This window comes from Trichoplusia ni, chromosome 8, assembly GCF_003590095.1.
Source record: "Trichoplusia ni isolate ovarian cell line Hi5 chromosome 8, tn1, whole genome shotgun sequence".
NCBI classification, from domain to species: Eukaryota; Metazoa; Arthropoda; class Insecta; order Lepidoptera; family Noctuidae; genus Trichoplusia; species Trichoplusia ni.
In genome coordinates, this window is record NC_039485.1 from 9,198,426 (window position 1) to 9,224,226 (window position 25,801).

The 25,801-nt window shown below is 38.0% G+C and overlaps 1 protein-coding gene across 2 annotated transcripts; it reads left to right on the plus strand.

Moving 5' to 3' along the window:
* The first annotated feature begins 862 nt into the window (after window positions 1–862).
* On the plus strand, window positions 863–24,985 carry LOC113496391 (solute carrier organic anion transporter family member 3A1-like). Of its 2 annotated transcripts, none has more exons than XM_026875581.1 (11): window positions 863–1,445; window positions 2,274–3,019; window positions 10,479–10,619; window positions 15,037–15,168; window positions 16,879–17,043; window positions 17,483–17,608; window positions 17,817–17,956; window positions 18,677–18,807; window positions 19,234–19,424; window positions 19,669–19,845; window positions 20,243–24,985. In XM_026875581.1, exons 2-11 carry the CDS (start codon window positions 2,350–2,352, stop codon window positions 20,374–20,376), a joined length of 2,007 nt encoding a protein of 668 aa, XP_026731382.1. In that variant the 5' UTR covers window positions 863–1,445; window positions 2,274–2,349; the 3' UTR covers window positions 20,377–24,985. The 2 variants fall into 2 exon arrangements, with proteins under 2 accessions (XP_026731382.1, XP_026731381.1); XM_026875580.1 differs by lacking the exon at window positions 863–1,445 and adding an exon at window positions 1,481–2,175.
* The last annotated feature ends 816 nt before the right edge of the window (window positions 24,986–25,801 follow it).

The window sequence follows — 25,801 nt, forward strand, 5'->3', positions numbered from 1 at the left end:
TAAAATAGAGATTAATGTCGAGTGCACAGTGTCATCGACAACAGGTATCTGCTCACTTACCTTGACCGCGCACGTTGTCCTCTCACTTATAGAATGATCATAGACGTCTCCGATGCGCCAGCGCCGCTAGCGTGCTCCCTGCACTACGGATCGTTTCCTCCATCATCTCGAAAAATATACGATACCATCCACAAGTGGACTCTTAACAACAACAAACGTTTTCCAGGAAAATTAACTACATCCTTTATTTTTATTCATTATGTGCATGAAAGATTTATGATATGTACATTTTTTTGTACCGTGTTTTACTTTTTGATTTTGTATCAATCTCGATTTGTATGAATTTAAAAATGTATGTATGAGACCGTGAATTTATTTTTTCCCGAAAACTCGCCGCGAACTGTATCTTTTTGTGTCGTAGATGAGTTTTGATACGGGTTGACGTCGAATCTGTTCTTTGGTGGTTCATTTTGTCGTGTCATTGAATCGTAAGTGAGGACACAGTGTTGGGCAAGTTTTTTGTCTCTTGACAAGCGTTTAGTTTATCTGATTTCCACACGAGCCTCTAATTTAAATATGACCGTTCAAAGGTGTTCGGCTGATACTGTAGTTAATACAATTTGTGTCAATAGATCGTCCGGCGCTCATATGATTCATTGCCACTCAATCGGGAGATTAAATAAATCGTCAGTCGCCGTCCTCGTATTGTCGATGTGATTGTATGTGCGTGCGGGGTTGACTTTCATACAATATTGCCGCCAATTAGATCGTGGCGTCTCGCAACGATGCCTGGGACATACTCGAGTTCACTTCACTCAGATCGATTACGTACGAATTCTTGTATTATTTTCATTCATATCCTTTAAGCTTTTTTTCGTTCCAAGTATTTGATTTATTTAAACTCATTAAGCAAAATGTTTCCTACACGGTGTGCTGGTTTCTTGATGGCAGTCAAAATTATTTTAATATTAAAAGGTGTGGCCGACATGGGCCAGCGAAAATAAAATTTAATTTTGGCTGCATATCAAAGACAGACGATTCTTCTAAGAAACAAGATATGTTTGAAACGTTTTATTGTAAAGGTCGAGCAGTACTGGCATTTGAGATAAATAGGGCATTCTGTGTAATATTGGTGCGGCGGTAACCCGCTTCACAAATAGTATATTTGCTGCGTCCCGTTATCACTGGAGCGATAGCAGTGGCTCGATAGCTCGACCATTACACAAGTTCGTGGGCTTATCTCGGAATGCAGTATATTGTGCACTTCAATCGCCAGCAGACGTGAAAAAAATGTGCCTTTTGAGTCATCCCTAAATCTATGCTACTTATCACTTAAAAACATTATCTCACCAATTAGTAGTAAAATAGTTTCCTGGCTGGAACTGGTCGGTGTAGTGCAATAGTGCGTCGTGGTCGGTGTCGCCGGTGGTCATCGGCCCCCATCGGTGAGTTTCGCAAGTCCAGTTAACCGTATGAGTCGATCACATTAATATTCTACGGTTGATTGTATTGCGAACCTAGCGTTTGCGTCCACTGTGCTTATATATCCTATACAGGTTTAGAAATAGTTACCGTTTAATTTACATACATCTCATTTGAATCTTTTTATAGACATTATGTTACAATTAATAAATAATTTATGTTAAAATCCATGTGAATGTAAATTAAATAGGGTAGCAATGAGACAAAGACATTCCGTAATGTCGAGACGAGAGGGAATCTTCAGTAAAGGGCGGCGCGCAGACGGCTTTCATCGTGTGTAAATGCGTGCCGCACAAAAAATGGATAGACGGCCAATAAAAACCCCGTGTGGAGAGAAGCCGAGGGGCGGGCTCGCGGGTGCACTGCGCTGCGCCAGTAATTGCATGTTGCAGTCGGTCTCCGCCGCGTTGGGTGCGCGCACGCAGCCTCCTAGCATCCCTCGCACGCGAGCGTCGGGTGAACAAGTCCCCAGTCCAGTATGCGTACGACTCACCACCGTCATATCGTCCCTGCTTCTTGGTTTCGCGATCGTTGATCAATCTTTAATGTTCTTGTCCCGTTAGCCGGAAGCATCGCCAGCCATCAGTGGCACTTAGCGTGCGTTTTGTTTTCGCTCGACCGGGCACATAGACTGAGCTAGGGGGTTGTGTTATATTCGCGTTAGTTACGCTAGTTTAACGTTAAGAAAATGACGTGAGTCCGTTTACCCTTTAAAATATCAGTTAGTTAATCGTACTGTTTATGAAACACGTAACGTGCAATGGTTAATTTGTGTTTTTGTATTGTCTCAGGGCGAACGTTGTTAAGACAGTATCATCAGCGGGCGGGGAGGCGGGTCCGCCGGGCCCGGCGGCCGAAGACGCCGACATGAAAGGCGTCGAAGCCACACCAGAAGAACAGGAACGGTTAGCAACCGGTAACAACAATGGCTCCCTCGACTGCAAGCACACGGTGGCCCGGCCGCAACCGCTCGGCGAACGTTCGGTGTTTGCGTCCACACGGGTCTTCATGTTGGTGTTCCTCTCAGGATGGGTCCTTCAGGGCATGTTCCTCACATACTTCGTCAGTGTGACGACTACAGTAGAGAAACTGTTTAAAGTAGAATCAAAGACAACTGGCACACTATTGGCGGCTACTGAGATTGGCCAGATATGTACGGCACTATTCCTGACGTACCTGGCGGGGCGGGGACACCGGCCTCGCTGGATCGCGTGCATGATGCTGGTGCTGGCGGTGGGTGTGATCGGCTGCGTAGTGCCGCACCTGTTGTACGGCACGCCGCTGTTGGACGTGCACCTGGACGCGCATCGCGCCGGCGCCGCGCCCGTCTGCTACACCTACCAGAACTCCACTTCAGTCCTGTGTGATGACGCTCACGTTAAGAGTTCCACCACGCGGTCATCCATCACGGCCGTCGTGATCCCCTGGCTGTTCATCTGCCTGCTGGTGGTGGGCGTCGGCCAGACCGGCATCGCCACGCTCGGAATCCCCTACGTGGACGATAATGTTGGCAGCAAGCAATCACCACTTTATATGGGTAAGTGCATCCTTTACCGTTTTAGATGTAGTTTCTAAGGTTTATTGCTTTCAATTGTATAAAGCAGATGCGTTCAGAAATTACTGGAGCGTGCCTCTCTGAAACAAAAGCTCGATGTATGATCGGTTAAATGTATGTATATATTGAGATGGTTTCGATTGTTAGTCTTTTGCGAGTAATAAAATGAGCACATAAAAGTGTATAAATCATAGCCGCCGCCCACAGGCCGCCTACAAGGTATTCTGCCGGCCGCCCTCTGATGGCTTGCGTAATTAACAATCGACTTGAGTGCAACGTGCACTCATTAATTGCTTCTTTGTGTGAAATAATCTGTTAACAATTATTGGCTTTTTGTTGCCAGTAAAAGGCATTTTTTGGAAGACAAGAAAAACCTCTAGCAATATTAAATAATGTTTCTTAAAATGTCTGAGAAAGGCCTCTGAACTGCTGCAGGGCTATTAAATGCGATAATATCAGATCCGTAAAAGTGCAACAGTCATAAACGGGTAAAGCTTTCTGTGTTTTTATTCTTGAGCATAGCTACTTAAAAAGCTCAGGCCGATCTCGTAGCAGAACAGGTTAAAAATGCATGTAAAGCAAACAATAGGTGTTTGGGTGTTGGCTCGACATCGGCCCACAAAAGTGCGCCGTGCTGTGTATTGTTGTGTCTGCATCGTATCTAATGCGTCTACTGCACCGCTACCATAACATACGGGCGGGGTCCCACTGACGGCGCGCGGCGGCCAGCGGGCGTATTGTTCAAAGATTAATCTTAATAAGAAATATATTTAATTTCTAATGAACTATTGTTGGATTCCCGTATCGCATTGGGCACAAAAATTATTGAAATGATCACTAAATATTTTATAATTGATATTTTGTTGTTCATTACCATATTTTGTGGTTCACATTTTTGTTTATAAATATTGTTACGAACAGCAAATTTTTAGACAAAATCTCTTCTTACGAAACATTCTGTTTGGTCATTTTAAACGTAACTTAATGCCGATATATTTCATAATGATGACCGTTTTATGTTGATGATTTAATTTTATGTGACTTAACCTTCGACATTTCGTAATGCTATTTGAATATGTTATGTCTATTTTCATTTGGAACTATTAGCATAAATATAAAGGCTTGTGAACCATCGTCGCTGCTTCACGCTAATGAGTTTGGTTTCTTTACTTTTTCGTTGTTATTAGGACTGTTTTACTGTGTCACATAATATTACCAAAGGTTTTTTTTGTTTGTTTGTTTTGTTGCTTCCCGCTAGCATTGGGCCCTCGGTCTTACCTATCGACCTTGTAACGATTTTGTTTAACAAGCATCAAACGACTATTTTCGTATGTGTAAATTGGTGCATAAAAGTGATTGCTCTGTGTATATGTGTGGTCTTGGCTACGTATTCTAGATGTTACTACAGACATTTAAAGTACCTATACATTGTTGTGTTAGTACCTAGTAATTATAATGTATAGATCGATGTGCTATTTGCTTCGTGTGAGTTCTTAGTTGACTTTACTCTAAAGATGTTGTTCTTTTTTAACCGTCAAAGTTTATCAAGTTTTAATCCGGGTTGTGCAAATAATTTCAATAATATTGGCCTTTAGCCGCACCTACAACATATATAGGTATTAAAAGTGGATTATCATACAAAAAACGCATTCAACTGACCACTAGGTCAGTGTATCTACTGATGTAAGCACCACTGTTCTCAAAAGGAGGTTATGTATCAATAAAATTAAAATCGATAACTTTGATGTATGACACTGACATCTAGTGAATTCGCTATTGATTAGATAAAAGGTAAATGAGCACACATTTGTTGTATATGGGCCAGTAATTATGTGACATTCACCTAATGAAGTATCAATTGAGCTCTGTTCTTATCTTCGTGCGACGATCTACTTTAAACTTTTACTTCTGTCAAGTTGTCATTGTTTTTTTTTAAACAAATGTATTTGTTTTGCGTCTGTATTTAAAATTTTGAACTCCGGACTTTGGACTGGCCTTATTGGTGGTTAGCACGGATAGACAATTTTACGGAAGGATAAGTGGGATTACAACGTGTAGTGCTTCTTCCTTTGAGGGGTCCTAATTAGTTGCAGAATAATAGTTTTATTCTCAAACCATGATTAAACAATCTAAAACTAGTCGTTTTAAGTATTACCAGTTATCATGTCTCACGAAAGTTACTGAACAAAAACTTACAGCTATTGAAGTATTAAACGATCAATTAGTATCGTAATTGTGTTATTAATCCAAAAACTCAATCAGAATTTGTTAAACATGTAGTTAATTAAGGAACCGTTTATATAACACGCAATGGTATTACCCTAATTTGTTTGGCTATTAGTCTCAATACTGTTAATAGAGCCGGCCTAAATAAGCGCATTACGCACGGGTATTCATTCAATGAAAGTGTAGTATTATGTAGGTCAATATTTAGTGTGATCCTGACCTTATGTTTTGGAAATAGTTGGGAGTAAGTGCAGGTAAAGATTAAATGTCTAAATATCCATGAGTAATCCCAAAACTAAGCAACATTATCGAGCCCATCTAAACCGTATATGCCGAACACAGCCCACTGCTAAACGTAGGCCGTCCCCAAAGAGCTCATAAATTAAAACTTAAAAATGTCAATGCAATTTTGTTCTTAACACAGTTATCCGACATAACTATTTCAGGAGTTAAAAAAGGTTCCTAATTCTTAAAATAAAAAAAAGCGATTCAAATGAAAGCGCCAGTACCAAGTTGCGTAACGTTGAAAGTGTCAAAGAATAAGCGGTTATCACTGGTTGGTTGCACTAATACAGCCTTAACCTAACACGTAAGAGATGGCAGTAAGTACTGAATGCTAAGCTGTAGTCGCTTAAACACTTAACGTTTTACGAGCAATATTTATCAAGTACTTTGATTAAAGAGACGTTCACCTGGTTTCATAGCATCGATCGTAAAGTGGAAGGAAGTGGTACTAAGTCTATGTCATCATGTCACAAGTAGAGGATCAATATTAGCCTTTCAATTTGACAGTTTTTATCGAGGTATCGGAGTTATGTTTTAGAATTTGTTCTGAAACAAGAAGAGATGGTTAAACTTTTCTGTATGTTTGCATCAAGATACGTTTAACCATCGAAAAACAAGGCATGGTTTTTGGGTATTTTACGTATTTGACAAGCGTCAAAGAGCGACGAGAATCAGACTGCGAATGTCAGCCATGTTTGCCTGAACATGAAACTTTGGCAGTGTAGGGGCACTGCCCTTTGCATTTCTATGTTCTATGGATAATAGCATTTTTGCCCTCCTCACCAACCTCTTTGTTTGGACTGTAGGTGTCTGGCATAAATCTTCTTCGGGGCTGAGGTAGTCCATCAGTATTTTCCCAAGTCATGACAAAAATATTTTTTAGGAATAACACTTAATTTACGTATCATTAACTACTTCTGCTATTTGACTGGCATTTTTTTCTTAGAACAAAGGTTTCCACAAAATTATTTGTTTGTCCGTCGGAATAATTCATTGTCATTTGTTGTATATCACTCGGACATAGAAGGGATACATTCTCATACATACGTCGTGACGGTCATACTAGTTCTTTACGCACAACCGATGATACTTAACTTTTAGTAGGACACACTAAGTGCACGCCATTTAATACCCATTATCATTATAAGTGTAGTCGTACTATTTCATAGACCTTGTAATCAATTATGCAATAGACTTGTGTTATCTAAAATGTATAATCGAATGGAACTGGGTTTCCATCAGCAAGACGTTAACGATTGTTTTAGTTAATATTTCGAGCTAGTTTTCATTGTGGCCTGTATATTTTGTTGGTAGACAATGAATTGCCATCCTATTTTGTTATTGTGATTAATTCGCGTGTTTTGATTGGTCAGATAAGACTTCTATGCGGATGTGGTTAGGCAGTCAGATTAGTAGAATATAAAGATGTAGAGCAGTATTCATTTTGGAACAGTAATTAAAATATCAGTTAAGTTATTATTTGACTTTCATATGTTGATCACCATTTCATTTCTTAACGTAAAGGTACTGTCAAAATAATCTTTTCGTTTTCCTCGATCGATTCACCTATATTTGTAAGTATGGTACTGCCCGATAATTCATAGAATGCACTTTAATGTTCAGACGAAGCCGTGCAGTAAAACATCATCGTATGCAATTGCTATTTCAGTAGATGGGTATAGAAGTGTGTCAGTGTGCCGACGCGTCGCGGCGACAATTTCAGCTCGTTGCCGATGTCACTGCGTGTCTTGATCTCAGTTCCTTAACTAACGTTGCCCTAATTTCGTATCTCACGCACCGTTCGGGAACGATCGAGTCATTTCCTTTTCAATTTTTTTTCCTCCTCTTTCGCGTTATATTTGGAAAGTGTTTCGTCGGTCGCTACAGCTTTAATATTATCCCGAACATCCTGATTGTCCCTCGTGTATCACATCTGTCGATAAGTATTTTTTTTGGGTGTGACAGATGTTTTAATAATTTGGGGTCCATTGAACGAATTGAGTGCTTGTATGATTCTGTTCTGTTTGGAATCTATAAGCAATTTGCGTAAAATTTCGATAAGAGATCAGCCGGCTCTTGCATTTTTGGAGCGATCTCTGAAATTGAAAATTACCTTTTCAAATATACATGTGTTCAGTTTGTAACTTTGACACAGTTTGACTCTGTTATTCGGTTTTCCTTATATAACATTAATTTTTTTTTGCCAAATTGCCGTGATTCATAAATTTCCAAGAACTCGAGCCTTTGGGCTTTGTTTATTTGGGCCACAGCTTTATTTTAACGCGTCCCGTTGCCAGTTAATATGCCAATTAATTTCCCCCTCATTTTATAAAACTCCGATGTTTATTTTCAAAGATACTTAATACATTTAGGTGGACCAGTCCTTTTTTTAATATCTATATTTTCTTTTCAAAATCACATTGTAATAAAAAGAAGCAAGAAGAAATGGAAGTACGATAAAGGCTAAAAACTCACCCAGATCCGTTAGAAGGGATTTTTTTGAATCATTTCAGGTTTCAGAACCTAGAGATACTCGTAGATCACGCCTTGCTTGGGCGATAAAACGCCCCGGCTATAACATGCGGCAGTATAATAATGTGCACCTTATGCAACTTTTTTGCGAGTGCACTATCAAATTGCGCTCCACCCAATCATTTGTTGCTGTGGTTGTCATAGGTCAGTTTTCTTGCAACATCGCTAGATTAGATTACGTATGTAAGATTAGATATGATTATGTCAGTCGTTATTATCGTTCCGACGGTTGATTGAAACTTTTTATGACGTCAAATTGCCTCGCGTATAGGAATTGCGGCGCGATGTTTGATCATAACTTAATAAACTATTTCCTGTTCTATTTGGACAGGTGGCTTCTTGGAAGTGACACAGCGTTGCTATTAGTGCTCTTTCAACCGAATTAGTCATACTTCTAAAAATTGTTTTGCATCTAAGAGTTCAATGAACGCTACCTATTCGTGGTTACCTTCATATTTTTCTACTATTAAAATATCATGGCCGGCGAATAATATTGTGCCATAAGTGACGTCATACTTTGATATTGATCGTAGTGGATTAACGAATTTGTTTTGGTTAATTTGAAGAAACTTTTGCGGTCGGGAGTTATAACGTAAATGCCATGGTAATATTATGGTTACACGTAACGCGTAAATTCTTGTGGAAAGTTAAAGGTGTTGGAAATAAAAATATATTAAGTTTTCGACGTTTTCACGTTTTGAAATTTTGGCATATCAGTGTGGGTTGCTCTGGTTATGAGATGACCTTATTTACAGTGACAGGCGTGACAAGGTTATCTCTGCCCGAGCCCTGTTGCTTTCATTATCATTTATTTATTTTCGTCTCGACTATGATAGATAGTTACGACATCGCGCCAGCTACCATTGTGAGACTGACTGGAATAACTGAGCAGTTCAAGAGTTAAAGCACGTTTGAATTTATCTGTAAAAATCAGAATCCTAACTTAGTTTCCTCACCAGGTACTAATTTATTAATGATGCAACGTCATTTTTTGACAATCACTGTAAGTTAATTCGTGAGAGCAGCGCATGAACGATGTTAATGATGCATCAGAACCGGTAAGGACGAGTGTACCGGGACATAATAAAAACTTGTACCGAGACGCGGACACCGGCCGTTTTGAAAAACGATCCTGACGAGACCATTATTTATTACAAAAGCGCATGATGATAATAGGAAGGCATATTTTATTTTGTCGAAGGTGAAGCACGCGAGCTGCCCGGTGAGCGCACGCCGTCCGTTTTTTGGCAAGCGATGCGGTTGGGTTCGGGGAAAGATTACATTCGGGACCTAAGTACCTGATTGTTTTTCGGTCAGTCACCCGGCAACGGTCCTTTGTTATTTTATTATAACTGGTTATAATTGAATTTTGAATTTGGGACAGTTCTTACGCACACCCGAGCATCCGATGATTTGTGTTCCCTGTGCGGCCTGTCGCCAACATATTTTTATCTCATTATGTATTTAAATCAGTTACTCACTGATTATATGCAGTGGTAATAATAATAAAAATTGATGTGCTGTAATAATATTAGCATTTCTCGGAACAATAATGTCTGTAATCATGCTGCAGTTCGCTGCGTTTTTCTTGCGTTCTAATATGTAGTAGCCGTTCAGCGACGATCGTTGACAGCGGCAATTCCTCATACGATAATTTGTTGTGGCGAGTTCAATGGCCCTCAATTAGCCCCAGAGCCCTAGCCCTATTGAGATAAACGACTGCGGTCCGCTGTGTATGAGAGTCCATCTCAATTTGCATAACGACCATCTCGCTCCACAGATATATGCATATTAATGTTTACTACGTCATTAAGTGACCTGATAATAACGTTTCTTTTATTAGACGTTAGTGTTGTTGATTATCAATTATGCGCTGCGTTTGCGGTTTCGTGCAGAAGTGTCTCCGGTGATGCGTGCACTGGCAAATGTATTCGTTTCGTGTGCATCTGCCGTAATAGAATCTGCTGTTGGCGTTAGCGTAATATTATTTAATACATCGTGAGAGTACAATGTGTAATCCATTACGATGTCTGTTGCTACATGGATTTTGCTTGGGTTTATGATTTTGTTGCGTGTTAGTAATCATTACGGATTTTAGTGCTCACCTTGAAAACCTAGATGAGATTTTCATGTATTTTGTTTAGGAAAGGCAATAAATAATAGTAATGAACTGCCACTTACGATGCTTGTTATTTTGCTTAGGTTGAATATTATTATGAAATCGACTTTCATTCATAACTAAAAAAAAAATTCTTCTATTATCTTTTCTTCTTAAAACTGGGCAATAAATTTAAATTTGACATTTATTTGATTAATGTCCAGTCCACTTGTGCTAACACTTTTTAATGTTTTTTTTCTACACTATGTAACAATAAGTAACTTGTGGGTTTGTTTCCAGCCATCACGATCGGCATCAGGGTGATCGGGCCGGCTCTCGGGTTCCTGCTGGGAGCGCTCTGCACTAGAGTCTACGTCAACCCACTGTTGGACCCAGACTTCGACGCCAATGACCCACGATGGGTCGGCGCTTGGTGGTTGGGTAAGTTATATCTGAAAATAACTTTATTCCTACATTTTTCATAGGGGTATTTGGAAGGATTTTGGGAGAAACGAGGCATTCGCTACTTATAAGATCTCGGATCTATAAATTTAATGTAAATATAGAGTCAAAGTTCGGTAAATCAATAGTGGCTTTTTCGAAGCTATCTGTGATAACCACATTAAGAGTTATATTTTTAGACAGTAAATATGAATTTACTGCCTAAAACTAAAAATAACGACAAAAGTACTATTTCTTAAAGGGTAGAGTCATCTTTAGATTATTTTTTCAAGGTATGTATGCATGTAACTTGGTATCACAGCAGGCATCGGTTCAAGTGCGCTCATGTAGAGTAACTGCGGTCAATAATCTGTTCGCCAATTGCGATGATTATGACAATAAGGACCGTTTATCGTAGTCTGAGAGTTCATAAGACGAATGGCATATTATGGCTGCCACACTTGTTACTTCATTTCCTACACAAGTAATGATAATGTAGACAGTCTATTGTTTATAATACTATCCAGAATTTACGGTTTAATCTCATCTACATATTAAATATTTTTTTTTTGGAATATATGTGCTTCCAAGTTCCAAAGGAAGATGTATAGAAAAAAAATTGGTTTCAATTTGAATGTGTCTCAAAACACGCAGTTTATTTCTCTAAATGTTGAAAGTGTTGAGTTTGCGATGACCATAGTAAGACTTTCGTCAGCCTAGCACGAGTGCCGGGTGGTTACAACCGATCGCATAATATCCATTCATAATTAAGTTACAGCCAGAGACTCGTTTGGTTCACAATGCACGTCTCTACAAATGCATTTAATTGTTCGGACACTGAATAGTGAATACCGTCGCGTATGCTGCAGATGTTTTCTTAATACAACCTTTTTGCACTTAATCCTTAAAAAACATAGAATATTTTTTTAATTGAACGAAAATTCTTAATTTAAATGAAAAGAATTTCATGCGTTTCGTTACTGCAGATGTCAAGTCTTTTATCGGTGAGTCTGAGCTATGTAAATTGACGTAGGTAAGGCTCTACCGTAATTATAAGTTTCTCTCATGTGAATACTTAAGTAATTACTTCGAAAATGACTTTAGAAATTTATTATTGACGATCATGCCGACTATAGAAAATATAAAGTGTCAATAGATTACAATTTTTAAGTAAAAGTATATGTTTTAAATTTTAAAATATGTGCCTGCCTTTGACAAATACAAAACATCATTGTGCGTTTTACTGCTGTGTAAACATAAAACAATTGAAAATCGATGTAAGTGCTACAATTTTCTTACGTATCGTTTTCGAATAGCCGATTCAGGGCTCGGCTTCGGAATAATTTATCATCTATAGCATAGCATGTGAGCCGGCCGTCTAATCCATTTTATTCTAGGTTTTATTTTTCTTGTAACGTGAAGATGGAATTGATATCTTAATATAAGCAGATCTTAAGACTTGAAAGATAACTTCATTACAGAAACTGTATTTTCACGATCTGTTGTTGTATATGTAGCGTTTGTGTCTTTGGTACTTTAGTTAAAATACATATTGAATTCTCTTTCTGTACGCGAAGACCAGCAATGACAGGTATTCTGTACCGATGACCTGTGTAGCTTACTACGAAATCGAAGTACCAAACATTCCAACGCGGAACAGTCATCTACCGTTAGCAAAGCACTTGCACAGATTTGCGCGCAAAATCCACGAAGAAAGCACGCGCGTGACCTGCCTACTAGCCGAATGCGTGTAAACAACGCAAACTCTGATATACCACTCATAAATCACACATCACACCTTAACACCTATAAATTAAGGCGCAAATTCCAACAATAAACGTTTTCAGGAAGTTACTCGCCCGTCGTGTCGCGGTAGAAAACTGCTGCAAGCGTGTCTCGACTGCCAACCTATTGAATTCGCGAATACGCATTGAATGATTTCTGCGTACCTATTTCCTTATTGTTCCATGAATGAAGTTTTGAATTTTAATAAGTTTATTTTAACGGACATTTTGTAATAACGCGGCGTCTCGTGGTCCTTAATTGGATACGGTTGTAATCATCCAGTATAATTATTTAGTCTTGATATATTAATTGGTTTAAAATTTTATTTTTCTCGCTCTTTTTATTTAAAACATTGAGTTTATTATTATTTTCGAATAAATGATAAGATATTCTCACGCGCGATAGTTTCACGCACAAACCCTATAAAATGTCAATTATGGTCGATTTACGTTATTATAAGAACATTTCTTAAGGGATAATGAGTACGGATCTTATGTTGCAAGATGTTAATCACCGCTCATTACCTCCCCCAGCTGACTCCAATAGCAGCTCGATTGCATTGTAATTGTTTCTGCGAAAGGGTGAGCGCGACATTCTTGGGTTGCATAATTGTTTAAAACGTTCTTTCATTATATTGACAGCTTTAGGAAGATAAATATTGATGTGCGAGATAAAGCTGCGGTGGAACGTGAGGTATGATGTGGTGTCATAGAATGGCGCGCGATGCAATTTCCAGTCGGCTTTCGCTTTTTTCTGCGCGGGCGTCACGCTGCGGCGGCGGCGGCGGCGCGGGCGCACGCTACTAGTTATATAACGCGTCTTACATCACGCCGCGTCACCACAGCTAAAATAAGCGCTCTATCCACAGCCGGTCACGGCCAAGGCTGCGCGCCTTGTTGCCGACAATTATGCCGTCGGTGCCCGTAATGAGGATTTAGTGGGTGGACACGCGACCGACGCCTCGCTCACTTTTACTTTTAAACCGGTTCTCCTGACCTTCGTATTTTCTCGGCGACTTGCACTGTAAATATACATTTCTTAACGAAATGCATTAGACAGTGGGGTTGCCTTACAATTATGTATAATCCAATAATTGAGCGAGGTAAACAATGCTGTTCGGCGTGTGTATCCATTGTCCATACCTACCGTGTCTAGCGAACGCCCTTGACTGAACGTCGACCGGGCGACCTTGTGAACGCGCAAATGTTTTCTGTTTGAATCTATCGGAATTGTTTTTGATCGTGCCCAAGGTTTCATGAGTTATGACCACCATTATAAGAGTAGTTTTGATTATTGTCCATTTTGGTTAAACTTCTCGTTTGAAGCAAAAACACCTCTTTTTAGGTGGAACGGCATAAAAGCGTTTATGTTTCAATTGCTAATGCTATTTAGGTGTTTCCTTCAATTTCAATTGACGCGGCACGTTTAAAATGCTTGGGCACATTAGTCTAGTTGTCCAAATCTATGTATGGTTGTTATGAGCACAGCTAGTTATATTGTGCGATCCGTCTCGCGCCGCGGCGCCTCGTGGAGCGTGAAACATTCCACGTATCCGAGGTGATCTCTTCACGACTACAAACACTATTGAGATGAGCATATCTCGCTCGCCGCCTCGATAATTGCCATAATAAGAATATTCCATAAGCTCTGATCCCGATGATGTGTTGTGTAAACAGAGTGACTCGTCCACACGGACTAGCCGCCAGTTGTTTGCTCGTTAGATTTTTTGTGATGTCATTGATTTCGATTTCCTTCGCATATATGGCATTGTGTAAGGTATTCATTAGTTTCTGAAATGTAATTCATTTATTAGTTTGTTTGATTATTGTTTTACTATGGCTATGATAATGCGGGAGCACATTATGGATACTGTTATAAACTTGTTAGACGTGTGTGTGGATGTGGTTGAATGGCCCTAGGGTAGACATTATCGCCCACATTACTGTAAACATCGATACATTTGCAAACACGCGGCTCATAACAAGACTAACTTTAAAGAAACACATTTGTATATTAAATTGTAGAGAAAATATTTACGATGTAGGTAACTGAATATTTTGATGTATGGCTTGGTCATCCATTCAAATTGTTTGTGACAGTATGCCACATGCTATAAATTCTTTGCTTACCCGTGAAATGTTCTTGACAACATTACAAGATCTGGAGAAAATATTAATCAATTTTGTTTTGAATGCAGTGACAATTTAAAAACTATGTACATGGTACTTTTTCGTTCTATTTTCGATCCACTTTTGCCACGAATACTACTATTTGTAATCATTGGAATACCACTACGACTATAGTAGTGAGACACACCTGAGGGTCTACAACCACCAGTGGGTCTTTCTGAAACCCTTACCTCGGCCCTGGTACATAAAAGGCAATGGAAGGCATATGGATGTAATTTTTTTTTTGGAGTCAGAGTCGTGTTTGTGGAAGTATCATAGCACATTACACTACAAAAAGTGTCACCTCTCTTCCACACTCGCTATAAAAATACTTAGAGGCGGTAGATCCCCTAAAAATGATAGAGTGTAAAGCTTACAAAAAAATCGATACTTATTTCACAACATTACATCATCAGTTTTAGTTTATTTAGCAGTGAAGTCTAATCTGTTGAATTCATTTTCAGGCATGGTGTTCATCGCCGGTTTCATCGTACTGCTCTCGACGCTGATGTTCTGCTTCCCGCGCCAGATCAAACAGGAGCCCATGGCTCTGCCGCTCAAGAAGAACAAGGACAAACGGGAACCGTTCTTTAAAGGTAAATACTTGACAAATGTTAAAGGGCAGAAGTCTAGAGACTCTCTACCAATACTTTTTAAAGTCCTTTTATGAATATTGTGGAACACAGAAACTGCTGTACGCTGTTAAGTAGGTACGCTTTCACGCTTCCTCAATTGTATTTCTTTTTTCAAATTTTTAGGCACGTGACCGTTAAGAACCTTTTTAGGTGATTGTTAGGTCTTTTTGCTATTAAAGACACCGGACTTATATACGAACATTAGAACGACAGCTCTACGCGAATTAGTGCGTTGCCTCTATTACACAATAAAAACAATATTTTATCTTTAAACTATACATTAATTTACAATTTCAATAGTATTTTTTTCGGAGTTGTCTACCACGTGTTCAAAGCTAAGAAATGATGCCACCGTTTCGACATAACGTCAGAACCGTCCTGCCCTCTTGATAGTTAAAGTAGGGCAGCTCAACGCCTTACGCAACAAATTAAGGTCGGTATCCCAAAAATCTGTAACGGTGACACATTTACCATTATTGAAATGTACTGTTTATCGATGGGAGGTCTTTTATTAACAGCCATTCTAGGTGACATTTGAGCCAAGACTTTGATCAATACTTTTCTTCAAAGCATGTGTCTAATAAATCTCTCTGCAAATAATATGTTGTCGCTGCTGTTAGAGAAACGTGTGTTTCGACAATGATTAATATTGAACGTATAAATTATCACTACGTTCACTTTGGCAGAGTCTTCAAATTCCTAACGAAATTCACTTTTTAATGTGATGTTTTTGTCTTCATTATTGCCGATATCGAAAGACTCATCCATGAATTTGTTTCGTAATGCATCTGTCTATTTCAGTAATACTTTTAAGGGCTTATACTTCCCCCACGTTTTACCCTGTATCACGCGGTACGTAAAAAATGCCAGACGCACAAAAAATGTTTGTCGTTCACACGATTTTTTGTCCCGGGCTAGTTTCGGCCCTCACTTATAAAAAGAATATTGAATGTTTTTTGAGTACATTGTTGGGGTTATGTCGGATTGAATATTAGTCACCCCTTTGTGACTTACCCCAGGTTTTTTTATATATTTTGCCTCTAAACCTCGACTGTTTACTCCCTTTCGAACAAGTTTTGTCAAGCTTGGCTGCAATGAACGGTGCATCCAACCTGCCTCCGAAAAATAAATTTGAAAACTAAAACACAAAACTAATTTAGTTTGGATTCGTTCAAAACTTCGAAATCGTTGGACTGCTTCCAAACGGAACAATAATAAAACTGAGACAAGAGTGAAAAAGTTTCGGCAATTCTGTTTATCAGGACGTGACGAATTGTTGTATCGAATGATATCTCTTCCGTAAATACTTCGAGACATTATGTTTTGTTTGTATACACACATGCATGGCAATCAAGGGCTTTTTATATCGAACCTACACGTGGTTCGCCTCTCTGTGCGTACTCCTTAAATTGAATAATAGCTAAACAGGAAACATTTCAAAATCAGGTCAACCTTCGTTTAACATGAATAATGTAAGTAGGCGAAAGGTCGCAAAAGGTCAAATATATTTCGAATCTTAAGAACGTTCGTTCTATAAGTAGAATTTATCGATCGCTTTTGTTTTATAACTCATGCGTGATTTAGAAACTTACGAACTTATAGTGTTTTTAAATGGTTTTGAGCGAAATTATGACTGTCAAAGTCTTCACAAAATTTTGTCCTCTTTCACAGATTTCTTCGCGACGATCAAAAGACAGTTGACAAACGACATCTTGATGTGGCGTACAGCGAGCTCGGTCCTCCACCTGATGCCCATCAGTGGGGTCTACAGCTTCCTCCCGAAGTACCTGGAGAAGCAGTTCCGACTGCCCACGCACGACGCCAACCTTGTCTCGGGTGAGGTACTAACACAACACTGTATTGCCAGCGGTGGGTGACTGCGAAGCCCACTGGTTGCGAATGCGACTTTGGCCAACAAATGATGAATATAACAGGACTTCATGTTTTGAATATTTGTAATGGCTGACTTTTTTTGGAGGGCCTACTACCACATCTAGATACTGCTACCAACTCCACTTTAAATACGTTCCCTGTATTTAAAGTTGTGAAATTAAATATTGTTGCCTTACGCTCGTATCCCAGCTATCCTTGGGACCGTGTATGATAAGGTGTACGGGTAACGCTGTACTGGCTCAAACTGGAATGAGACCCGTATGTATTAATGTACAGGGCATTTTTGTAGCATCTTACGTGTCTTTCCGTTGGGAGAAAGAATAACTTCCTCCAAATTTTTTAATACCTTACTAACCAGTCCTTTGTATTTTTACTCTTCCAGGTCTGGGTGGTATTCTGGTGATGGGCCTGGGGACGATCACATCTGGTGTGGTAATTTTGAAGCTCGTGCCAACCGCAAGGCAGGTGGCTGCGTGGACGGCTGCGAGTGCCGCTATATACAGTGCTGGTAAGTAACCCGTTTATTAAAGTCAGAAAATTATAGAAAACATCCTGATTTTTGGTCTCTGAATTTATTATCAGAGCGACGGGCTCACTGGATATCTTATCTGGTTTGTATGTTTAAACTTGCTAAGCCAGGGCTGGGGTATTTTTTCTCATCGAGCCTTGAAAGACCACCATAATACGCCATATTTTACATTTTCTTGTCTTCTCAGGCATGGTAGTGTTAATGTTCGTGAGCTGCCCAGAGGAGAACTACCGCTACATCAGCGAGGGCAGCATTGCCAACAGCAGCATGGACTGCAGCGCCGGCTGCCACTGTACCGACGTACCTTTCAACCCCGTTTGTGGACAGGTTTGTATTAATACATCATTCAGGATTAAAATTTCCGCATAAAAACACGATGTAGGTATAGGGGATCTTCCAAAGTTTAACTTCTTTACCGGGGTCAATTCCTAACCAGGACAAATGTTTGTTTGGTCAGCACGACCATTTGTTCAATGGTAATTTATTTATATTATGTATGTCTTAGGAAATATATAAGTGTGTTTATCACTTGTCAGGAACTCATAATCGAAGCTTTGCTTGAGGCAAGATGGCTTTGTGGAATATTATAACTGATGAAACTCTAAACATGTACGGTTATATTTTTATCACATCACCTTATTTCCTTGAAGTAGAAGAAACAAACTGAAGTACCGCGGAGCCTTATCACTATGACTAGCTGTTGCCCGCGACTTCGTCCCCGTGGGTAGAAGATATTAAGTTATGATTTATACCTGTTTTTTTTTTCAAATTTTCCATTGTATCTTCGCTCCTATTAGTCGCAGCGTGATGGTTTATAGCCTAAAGCCTTCCTCGGTGAATGGACTTATCAACACAAAAAGAATTTTTCAATTTGGACCAGTAGTTTCTGAGATTAGCGCGTTCAAACAAACAAACAAACTCTTCAGTTTTATATATTAGTATAGAGTATAGATTAACTCTCTTACATTTCACTAAGACACCTTTATGATGCCGTATTAGTAACCCTGTCACCTACTTCACTGTTGACACAATATAATATTGTTCTAGGACTCCTTCACGTACATATCGCCGTGCCAGGCGGGCTGCCTCGGCACCCAGCAGCTGGATAACAACACGTGGCTGTACTCCAACTGTTCCTGCATCGACGGTAGTCTACGTGGAGAGAAGGCTATGAGCATGTAAGTGGAACTTGCTTGTTTCGTTATTTTATTGTTGAAAGATATTCAAATAAAAGTTATTGTGGTTATTTCACAGTTGTTGAGTACATTTAAGTTCTCTGGAGAAGACTGAGCATGTAATCACAACCTAAAATTCTTTAGCCGGTAAAATAATGACGTCTCTTTATTCTAATTTACCTAAATTTGATCAAAATTATAAACTAAACATCTGATATTATGGAGAGCTATTCGCTATTCGTTTTGTTTGTCCTACATGTGAATGTTATTAAGTTCGGAAAAAGATCTCCCTTATTTGACTCAACATTGTTTTCAAAATCACCACTATATTAACCTTTGTTGTTTTTGTAATTTTTTGGTATCCAACGACCGAGCAAAAGTCGTTCGTATATTAGTTCATAAGCTTACCATACCGTTGCCCCTCTCCAGTATCGAGCGCTACAACCTGTCGAGCCCGTCGCTGCTGTCGGAGGGCGTGGGCTGGGCGGTGAGCGGCGAGTGCGGCGGGCCGTGTCGCCAGATCTACACGTTCGTGGCGGTGTTCGCGGCCGTCATGTTCGTGCACGCCAGCGGGGAGGTGGGCGCAGTGCTGCTCATCATACGCTGTACTGATAAGAAAGGTATGGGATACTACCCTATTAGCATTTTTTTCTATAATATTTAAATTTGATAGATGCTAAAAACCACAAGGATCGTTGTCGTTCCGGTTGGAATTTTTCAAATCCGATGACAATGCAATTTACAACTATAAAAAAGGCATTGACAGAATTTGAATTTCATTTAAAACGTGGGTTTACCAATACAAGGTGAAAATGTTATTAGATAAGTTAAGTCGAATAGAAATAACCAAGTATCCCCCCCTAGACAAGGCGATGGCGATGGGTGTGATCCAGTTCGCGATCGGCGTGTTCGGCAACGTCCCGTGCCCCATCGTGTTCGGCGCGGCCGTGGACGCGGCCTGCCGCGCGCGCGACGCGCTCTGCGGGATGCTCGGCGCCTGCGCCTCCTACGACAACGACAGCTTCCGACATCTGTATCTCGGTCAGTTACACATTAATACATTATCAGCTCTCTTAGGTTATAAGCATTATAGGCCTCTACCAAGGTACGCCACAGACAGACAAAGAAATTTAGATTTTAATATTTTTTTTGTTAAAGTCGAGTTGGTCGTTTGTCAATGGAAAGTGCTCTTTATAGTTATTAGAATTAAGGACTTAAAAAAACAGTAAGATATCCCTGTCTATGCAACCTACATCTTTTCCTGTTTATGCAACACTACTCAGTCTCTTGCTATTCGTCTTAAACTTTTTACTCCGATTGTTAATTTCTAAACTGGGTTAAACTTAAAAGCGAAAATAAGATTTGTCAACTATATATATATATAATTTTGATTTTTTTTTATATTCAACATCATTATAACGTACGTTTTTATCGTCAGGTTTGTCAGCTGGTCTGATGTTCCTGGCGTTCATAATGGACCTGCTGGTGTGGAGCAAGGCGGGCCGCATCGACATGAACCCGGCGGACTCGGGACCGGCCGCCGCCCGCCCCGCGCCCGACACGCAACTCTGACACTGCAGCTACGAGTCGCACTTCTAAACCTTATTGCGACAACAATGCTCGAAAATACAATAACACTGTGCGAGAACCGAAGGTATCTACGATCCTCGATTTTAGACTCTAGCGTTAAAGAATAAAGTGCATTGTGCAACAACTACAGTGTAATTAGCACAGCGATAACGATTCAACATTATGTTATGCTACGAGTTCCATATGCGAATGAGAGCTCCTATCCAATAACACTGCTATACGGATCCACATTAGACCCTAACTCTGTACGGATATGGACTATATTCTAACAGCGCTGTGTTAGCAAGTACGAGTCTAACACTCTATCTCCGAATCAATAAGGTATATTGTTCTACAACGCTGTGTGTAATGTAAGTTTAATGTGAATCTACTACGACCACTCGATTTTACAGCGACTTTCGATTGTGAGTACTACACCTCGCTGTTAAGGTCGAAATTTGTATACAGGATTTTTATCCGCGTGTAGTTTAGTATTTAGGCAAAAGTGTAGGTGTGTTACAATTTGTAATATAAATGTTTTGTGGGGTAATTAAGTCCGTGCTTCGTGGGCTGGACTTTTTTTCTGTAAATCGGCTAGACCGCCATTTTGAGCCATATTACTAGAAAACGGACAGACAGTGCATGCGTTTATTTGTATTTGGACAAAATCAAGATACTATTTGTATATACAATTATTTACCAACGCCAATATTTTGGTTATTTATTAGATTCTTGCTAATATCACATATTTAGTGAAATACCAGTGTTTTTGATTAAACTTGTACGGTTTCTATGGCAACACTTCAACGTGACTGAACAATGAAATAGTTTTATTGTGTGCATTTTATTTTGTATCTATGCATTTTATACACTAGTTACTTTACTGTATAAGTATGTGCTCAATTTTGTAAACATAGTAAAATCAACTAAAACTGGGTTCAGGCATAATATTTAATGTAACATAATAAAATGTAATAATAATAATTTGGGAGCAAGTGTTTGATATACCAAATTCTACAGTTATAGAGCTTAGGGCCGACATATATATGGCGCGTATAGTTCAAAATATATATTTATTACTTTTACACTTTACGTTAGGAAGATTTCATGCTTCAACTCGTACGGTCAGAAGAAAACAACCTCACATAACGATGTGTTCTTGTTTTGCTGACTGTGTTACGTCACAACTGTTAGTAGGTGAACATCCTCTGTTTCAGTTCTCGTTTCGGTCCCATATTCGATATTAATCGCTTTACTTTACATCACTGTAATTAGTACACATCACACTCAACCACATTTCATATGGGACCGAGTTTGTCGGCTGGTAGTACACTTTGTTATAATAAAAAAACTGACACACAAACATGGTGAAAGGATTTCAACCTTCTTATTAAACTATGTACCTACAATAGGTATAGATAAAGTCTTAGGTGTTATGTCCTGTAGGCTCAATCCCGATACGATAGAGTTCTGTGTTAATCTAATTGAGTCTCGAGTTGGTACTTAGAGACCCGACTCTAGCGCCAATTCCTGCTTTCGCACGAGTTGATACTACGCTCGATCGATCTCACGAGATCGATAATCGGTCATGGTTTGCTTCGATAGTACAATATTAAAATCCGAATAATAGAACGAAATCAATTTCGGGAGGTGCCTGCTGAGTGACATAAACTAAATATTTACTACGGGTCATTTATGGAATAGGTGAAGTGCAACGAATAAAAATGTGTGAAAGTACGCTCGCGAAGAATCTAACATGAATCTAAACTAGGAATAATGTTCTTAGTATTTAAAAAAGTATCTAGTTTATTATGACAGAGTGTATTCCCAGCGTTACATAATATATTATTTCGATAATTGCGATTTACATGGCTAGTGATTAGACGTTTATGTTAGTGTTAGACAACGTTTTTTTTTAACAAATTATTACTAAAATCCCTGTAAATAGAATTAAATGAATTAAACATTGTAATCACAATAAATTTAGTGTAATTTTAAGCATTTTTAATTAGATTAATGTTTCTGTTATCTCTTATTCTTGTAATAGATATTGTTTTACTTCACTATAGTACGCGCTACGGTCTGTCGTTAATATATTATTTATATACTTATGTTTTTAAACATTGAGTGTAATTAGTAAAATAATCTGTTCCTGTACTATGAGGTATTAAAGTAAGATTGTGTCTGTTGTGCAAGTGAGATGCCACTACACTAATTGTAGAGCGCTGTTTCACTTAAACAATGAAATAAGTTTCCCCCTATCAGTTCATGGTCAGCACGCAGATAAATGTACCAGTGACATATCTTTGTTGAGTAGTATATGTTATTTAATTAAATATTGGGCATTTAATAAAGGCATTATTGAATTAAATAGATCTTATAATGTAACAGTGTATTTGTTGTAAAATACTTGAGAAATAGTATTTTAACGAGAGACTATAGCTTTAGGGAGAATGTTAGGATTCGATAAAGGCTGGGCCGTGTGTAAAACTATTTAGTGAAATTAGTAGTAACGTTTGTAAGGAGGTTTCATTTCATTATGTGTTACTGTTTACATTGGTCTATGGAAACTGATTTTTATCAGATCTACTTAAACTTGCGTATTTATTAGCTTTCTATATTTAAATATTCTTCACGTCCATAATTTACAATTTTGAAGCTTAAGTGTGGAGTTTTAAAGTTCGTTTTTGTAAAACTACTTTTAAGGAAACAATTTAAATGAATTTTGTATATTACTTAATTTGAAGATGGAATAAGTATACTTACCTCGTGCAATAATCGGTACTAACTGTTGATTTGTTTAGTGAAATCGACGGTCGCCATTTTGAATTATCAAGTACCTACACAAGCAAGTGTCTCAAATTGCTTTGTCTTGTAGTTTTGGAACTTTTTGAACTTCTTCCCTAAGGTGTTTGAATAACTTCAGAGGAACATTATTAAATAATACTTTGTATTGACCAAAAATCTCCATTGTCTTAAGGAAACGTAACACAATTAGGATTTAAATAAAATTTTATCACAATTATAATCCGTTCCTCATTTTGGAATCGTGTGCATTATTCAAGTGCAATTTTTTACATCTTTCTCTTTATTAATAACTTTATATAATTAATTAAAAAATATATGTAAATAAATATTTTTTATTGGCTTTTCAAATAGTAAAATTAGAAAATCAAGTATAGTTAATTATTATTTTTTATACATGATTGTAAACGAATGCTTTATTATTTGTAATCACGAAGTACACTTATGCCGAACACCTTTAATGGGTATAGATAATGCATTGTATAAGATTTCTTTTTAAAGATATGTTTTTGTATCTTAATATAAATTGTCTGTGGTGTTTAACCTGTATGAGTGTATTTGAATTAGGTGTCTATTGGAGACTAGTGGCTTGAATGTTTGTGGTTTGTCATTATAGTAGGCTTGTGAGATCATAGAAAGAAATCGTATACATTATTGGAGTAAACGTAAAGGAAAGATAAATTGTGTTAAACAACTGAGTCTGAGGTTATAATTTGATCAATATATATTTTTTGTAATCAATTACAAATAGTATCACTTTCTGTGTATTTATTAATGAAGATAATAAGAAAAAGAACGTAATGGAAGTACATTTTTACATATTTTGTTTATACATATTTCTTTATGTTCTTGAAACTTTTATTCCTATAAAACTTATCTTTTTTTTTCTATGGTCACACAGTGTGTGTCTTAGGTAAAACGTGTGAAGTACAAGTGAATAGAATTTGTCAGCGTGTGTTCTAAATTGTAAGCATAATAAAATTAAACGTTGAGTTGCGCTCGACTAGTTAATATATATCATATATTATACGAGTAGGTATGTATCTAACATATATATTTACATTATAATATAAATTTACTGTCGTAGTAACTTTTACTTCTCAGTGGTAGCTTTTAGCTAAATTTGTTGTTTGTTGCTGTAATTTTACTAAATACACTTAAGATAAAATGTAACGATTCTTTGTAATAGTGAACACAATTTTACTAGTCTACGTTTAGTTTTAGAGAATAATACCTCTGGATTTTAGATGTAAAAATCTGTAACCGTCTATAATTTTTAAATGTTTACGCATGTATTCGATCAAAGCGTGAAGCGAAATTTGAATGGATATACGATATATGTATTTACGTGCCAGGAACTTTATTTACTTGACAACCTTCAACTTTGTGAACTGTGTACAAACATTTCTGAGTCAAATATATTGAGATTAATGCCCGCTTTCTGAAAGACTGTTCTTTTTTAATCTGATGTCAGAAGGGATTACAAATGTTATTAGTCTAATGGCTAAAATTATGATTGTTTTCTCGCTGGCCAGTCTTTCAGGGAGCGGAGTTCTTTATTTGAATTTACTTCGAATTTTCCACGTGTACGCACAATAGTGAGTTTATAAATATTTTGTACTTGATTGTACATTCTAGAAAAGTATACAGGATATTTTTTAAGGATTGTCTTTGGTACGACTCCAGTACATTAGTTTACATCTTTCATTGAATAAAACATAAGTACATACAGTGTAGATTTGTTATTGTGGCGTCGGCTCACATATTTTTTAATTATTTGTAAATAAAAATTATTGAGATAAATAAATATGTTTTTTATTTTATTTTGTTCTTGAAGCTTGAAAACACTACAATGATATTATTATTCAATATTTAAGCAGTTACTTGTTGTCCAACTTAGGATTATACGTAAGTATTGTGATTAACCAGGAAAAGTGTTAAGCGATTTTTGCAAAAAACAATGTCATTCAAGTAATACCCATTGTGTATAGTGGTACCCGTTCACTCGATATTTTTTCTGCTCATTTCACTTTATTCACCTCTGCTGTGACCTTGAATGTGTTTTACAAAATGTTGAAACGGATGTAAAGAATGTGGGAATAACAAGTCACAATTCTTGTTATGAACTTAGGACCTAAGTAGTGCTAGCCTAGTTAGTGGTATTGGACTGATAAGTGGAAGGCTGGCGGTTCGAATTCCGGCATGCACCAATGTCTTTTCGAATTCATATGTATAACAATGTTGCACTTGCAAAAATCGGTAAAGGAAGACATTGTGAGGAAACCATTCGCTCACCTAAGAGCTATTCAAGGGTTTTTTAGGACACGCTAGAGGCCTACAGGTTGCTGAAACTGGCTGGACACCAGGTTGTCCACAAATACATTTTTAACAGATTGTTACGGTACAGCGCACATAATTGTAGAGCAGTCTATATAGAATGTTATGAGAACGGCAATCCCAACGCACTGAATTTACTTGTTAAATTATAACTACATCAATTCTTAAGTCGTAAAATAAAATAAAAACGATAGTTACTTCTTTTCTCTTACCATCTTGCATCTTTAAATGATCATTGGTTAACAAAACCTTGAAAAGGGCAAATACGAAGGAGAAAAAACTTGAC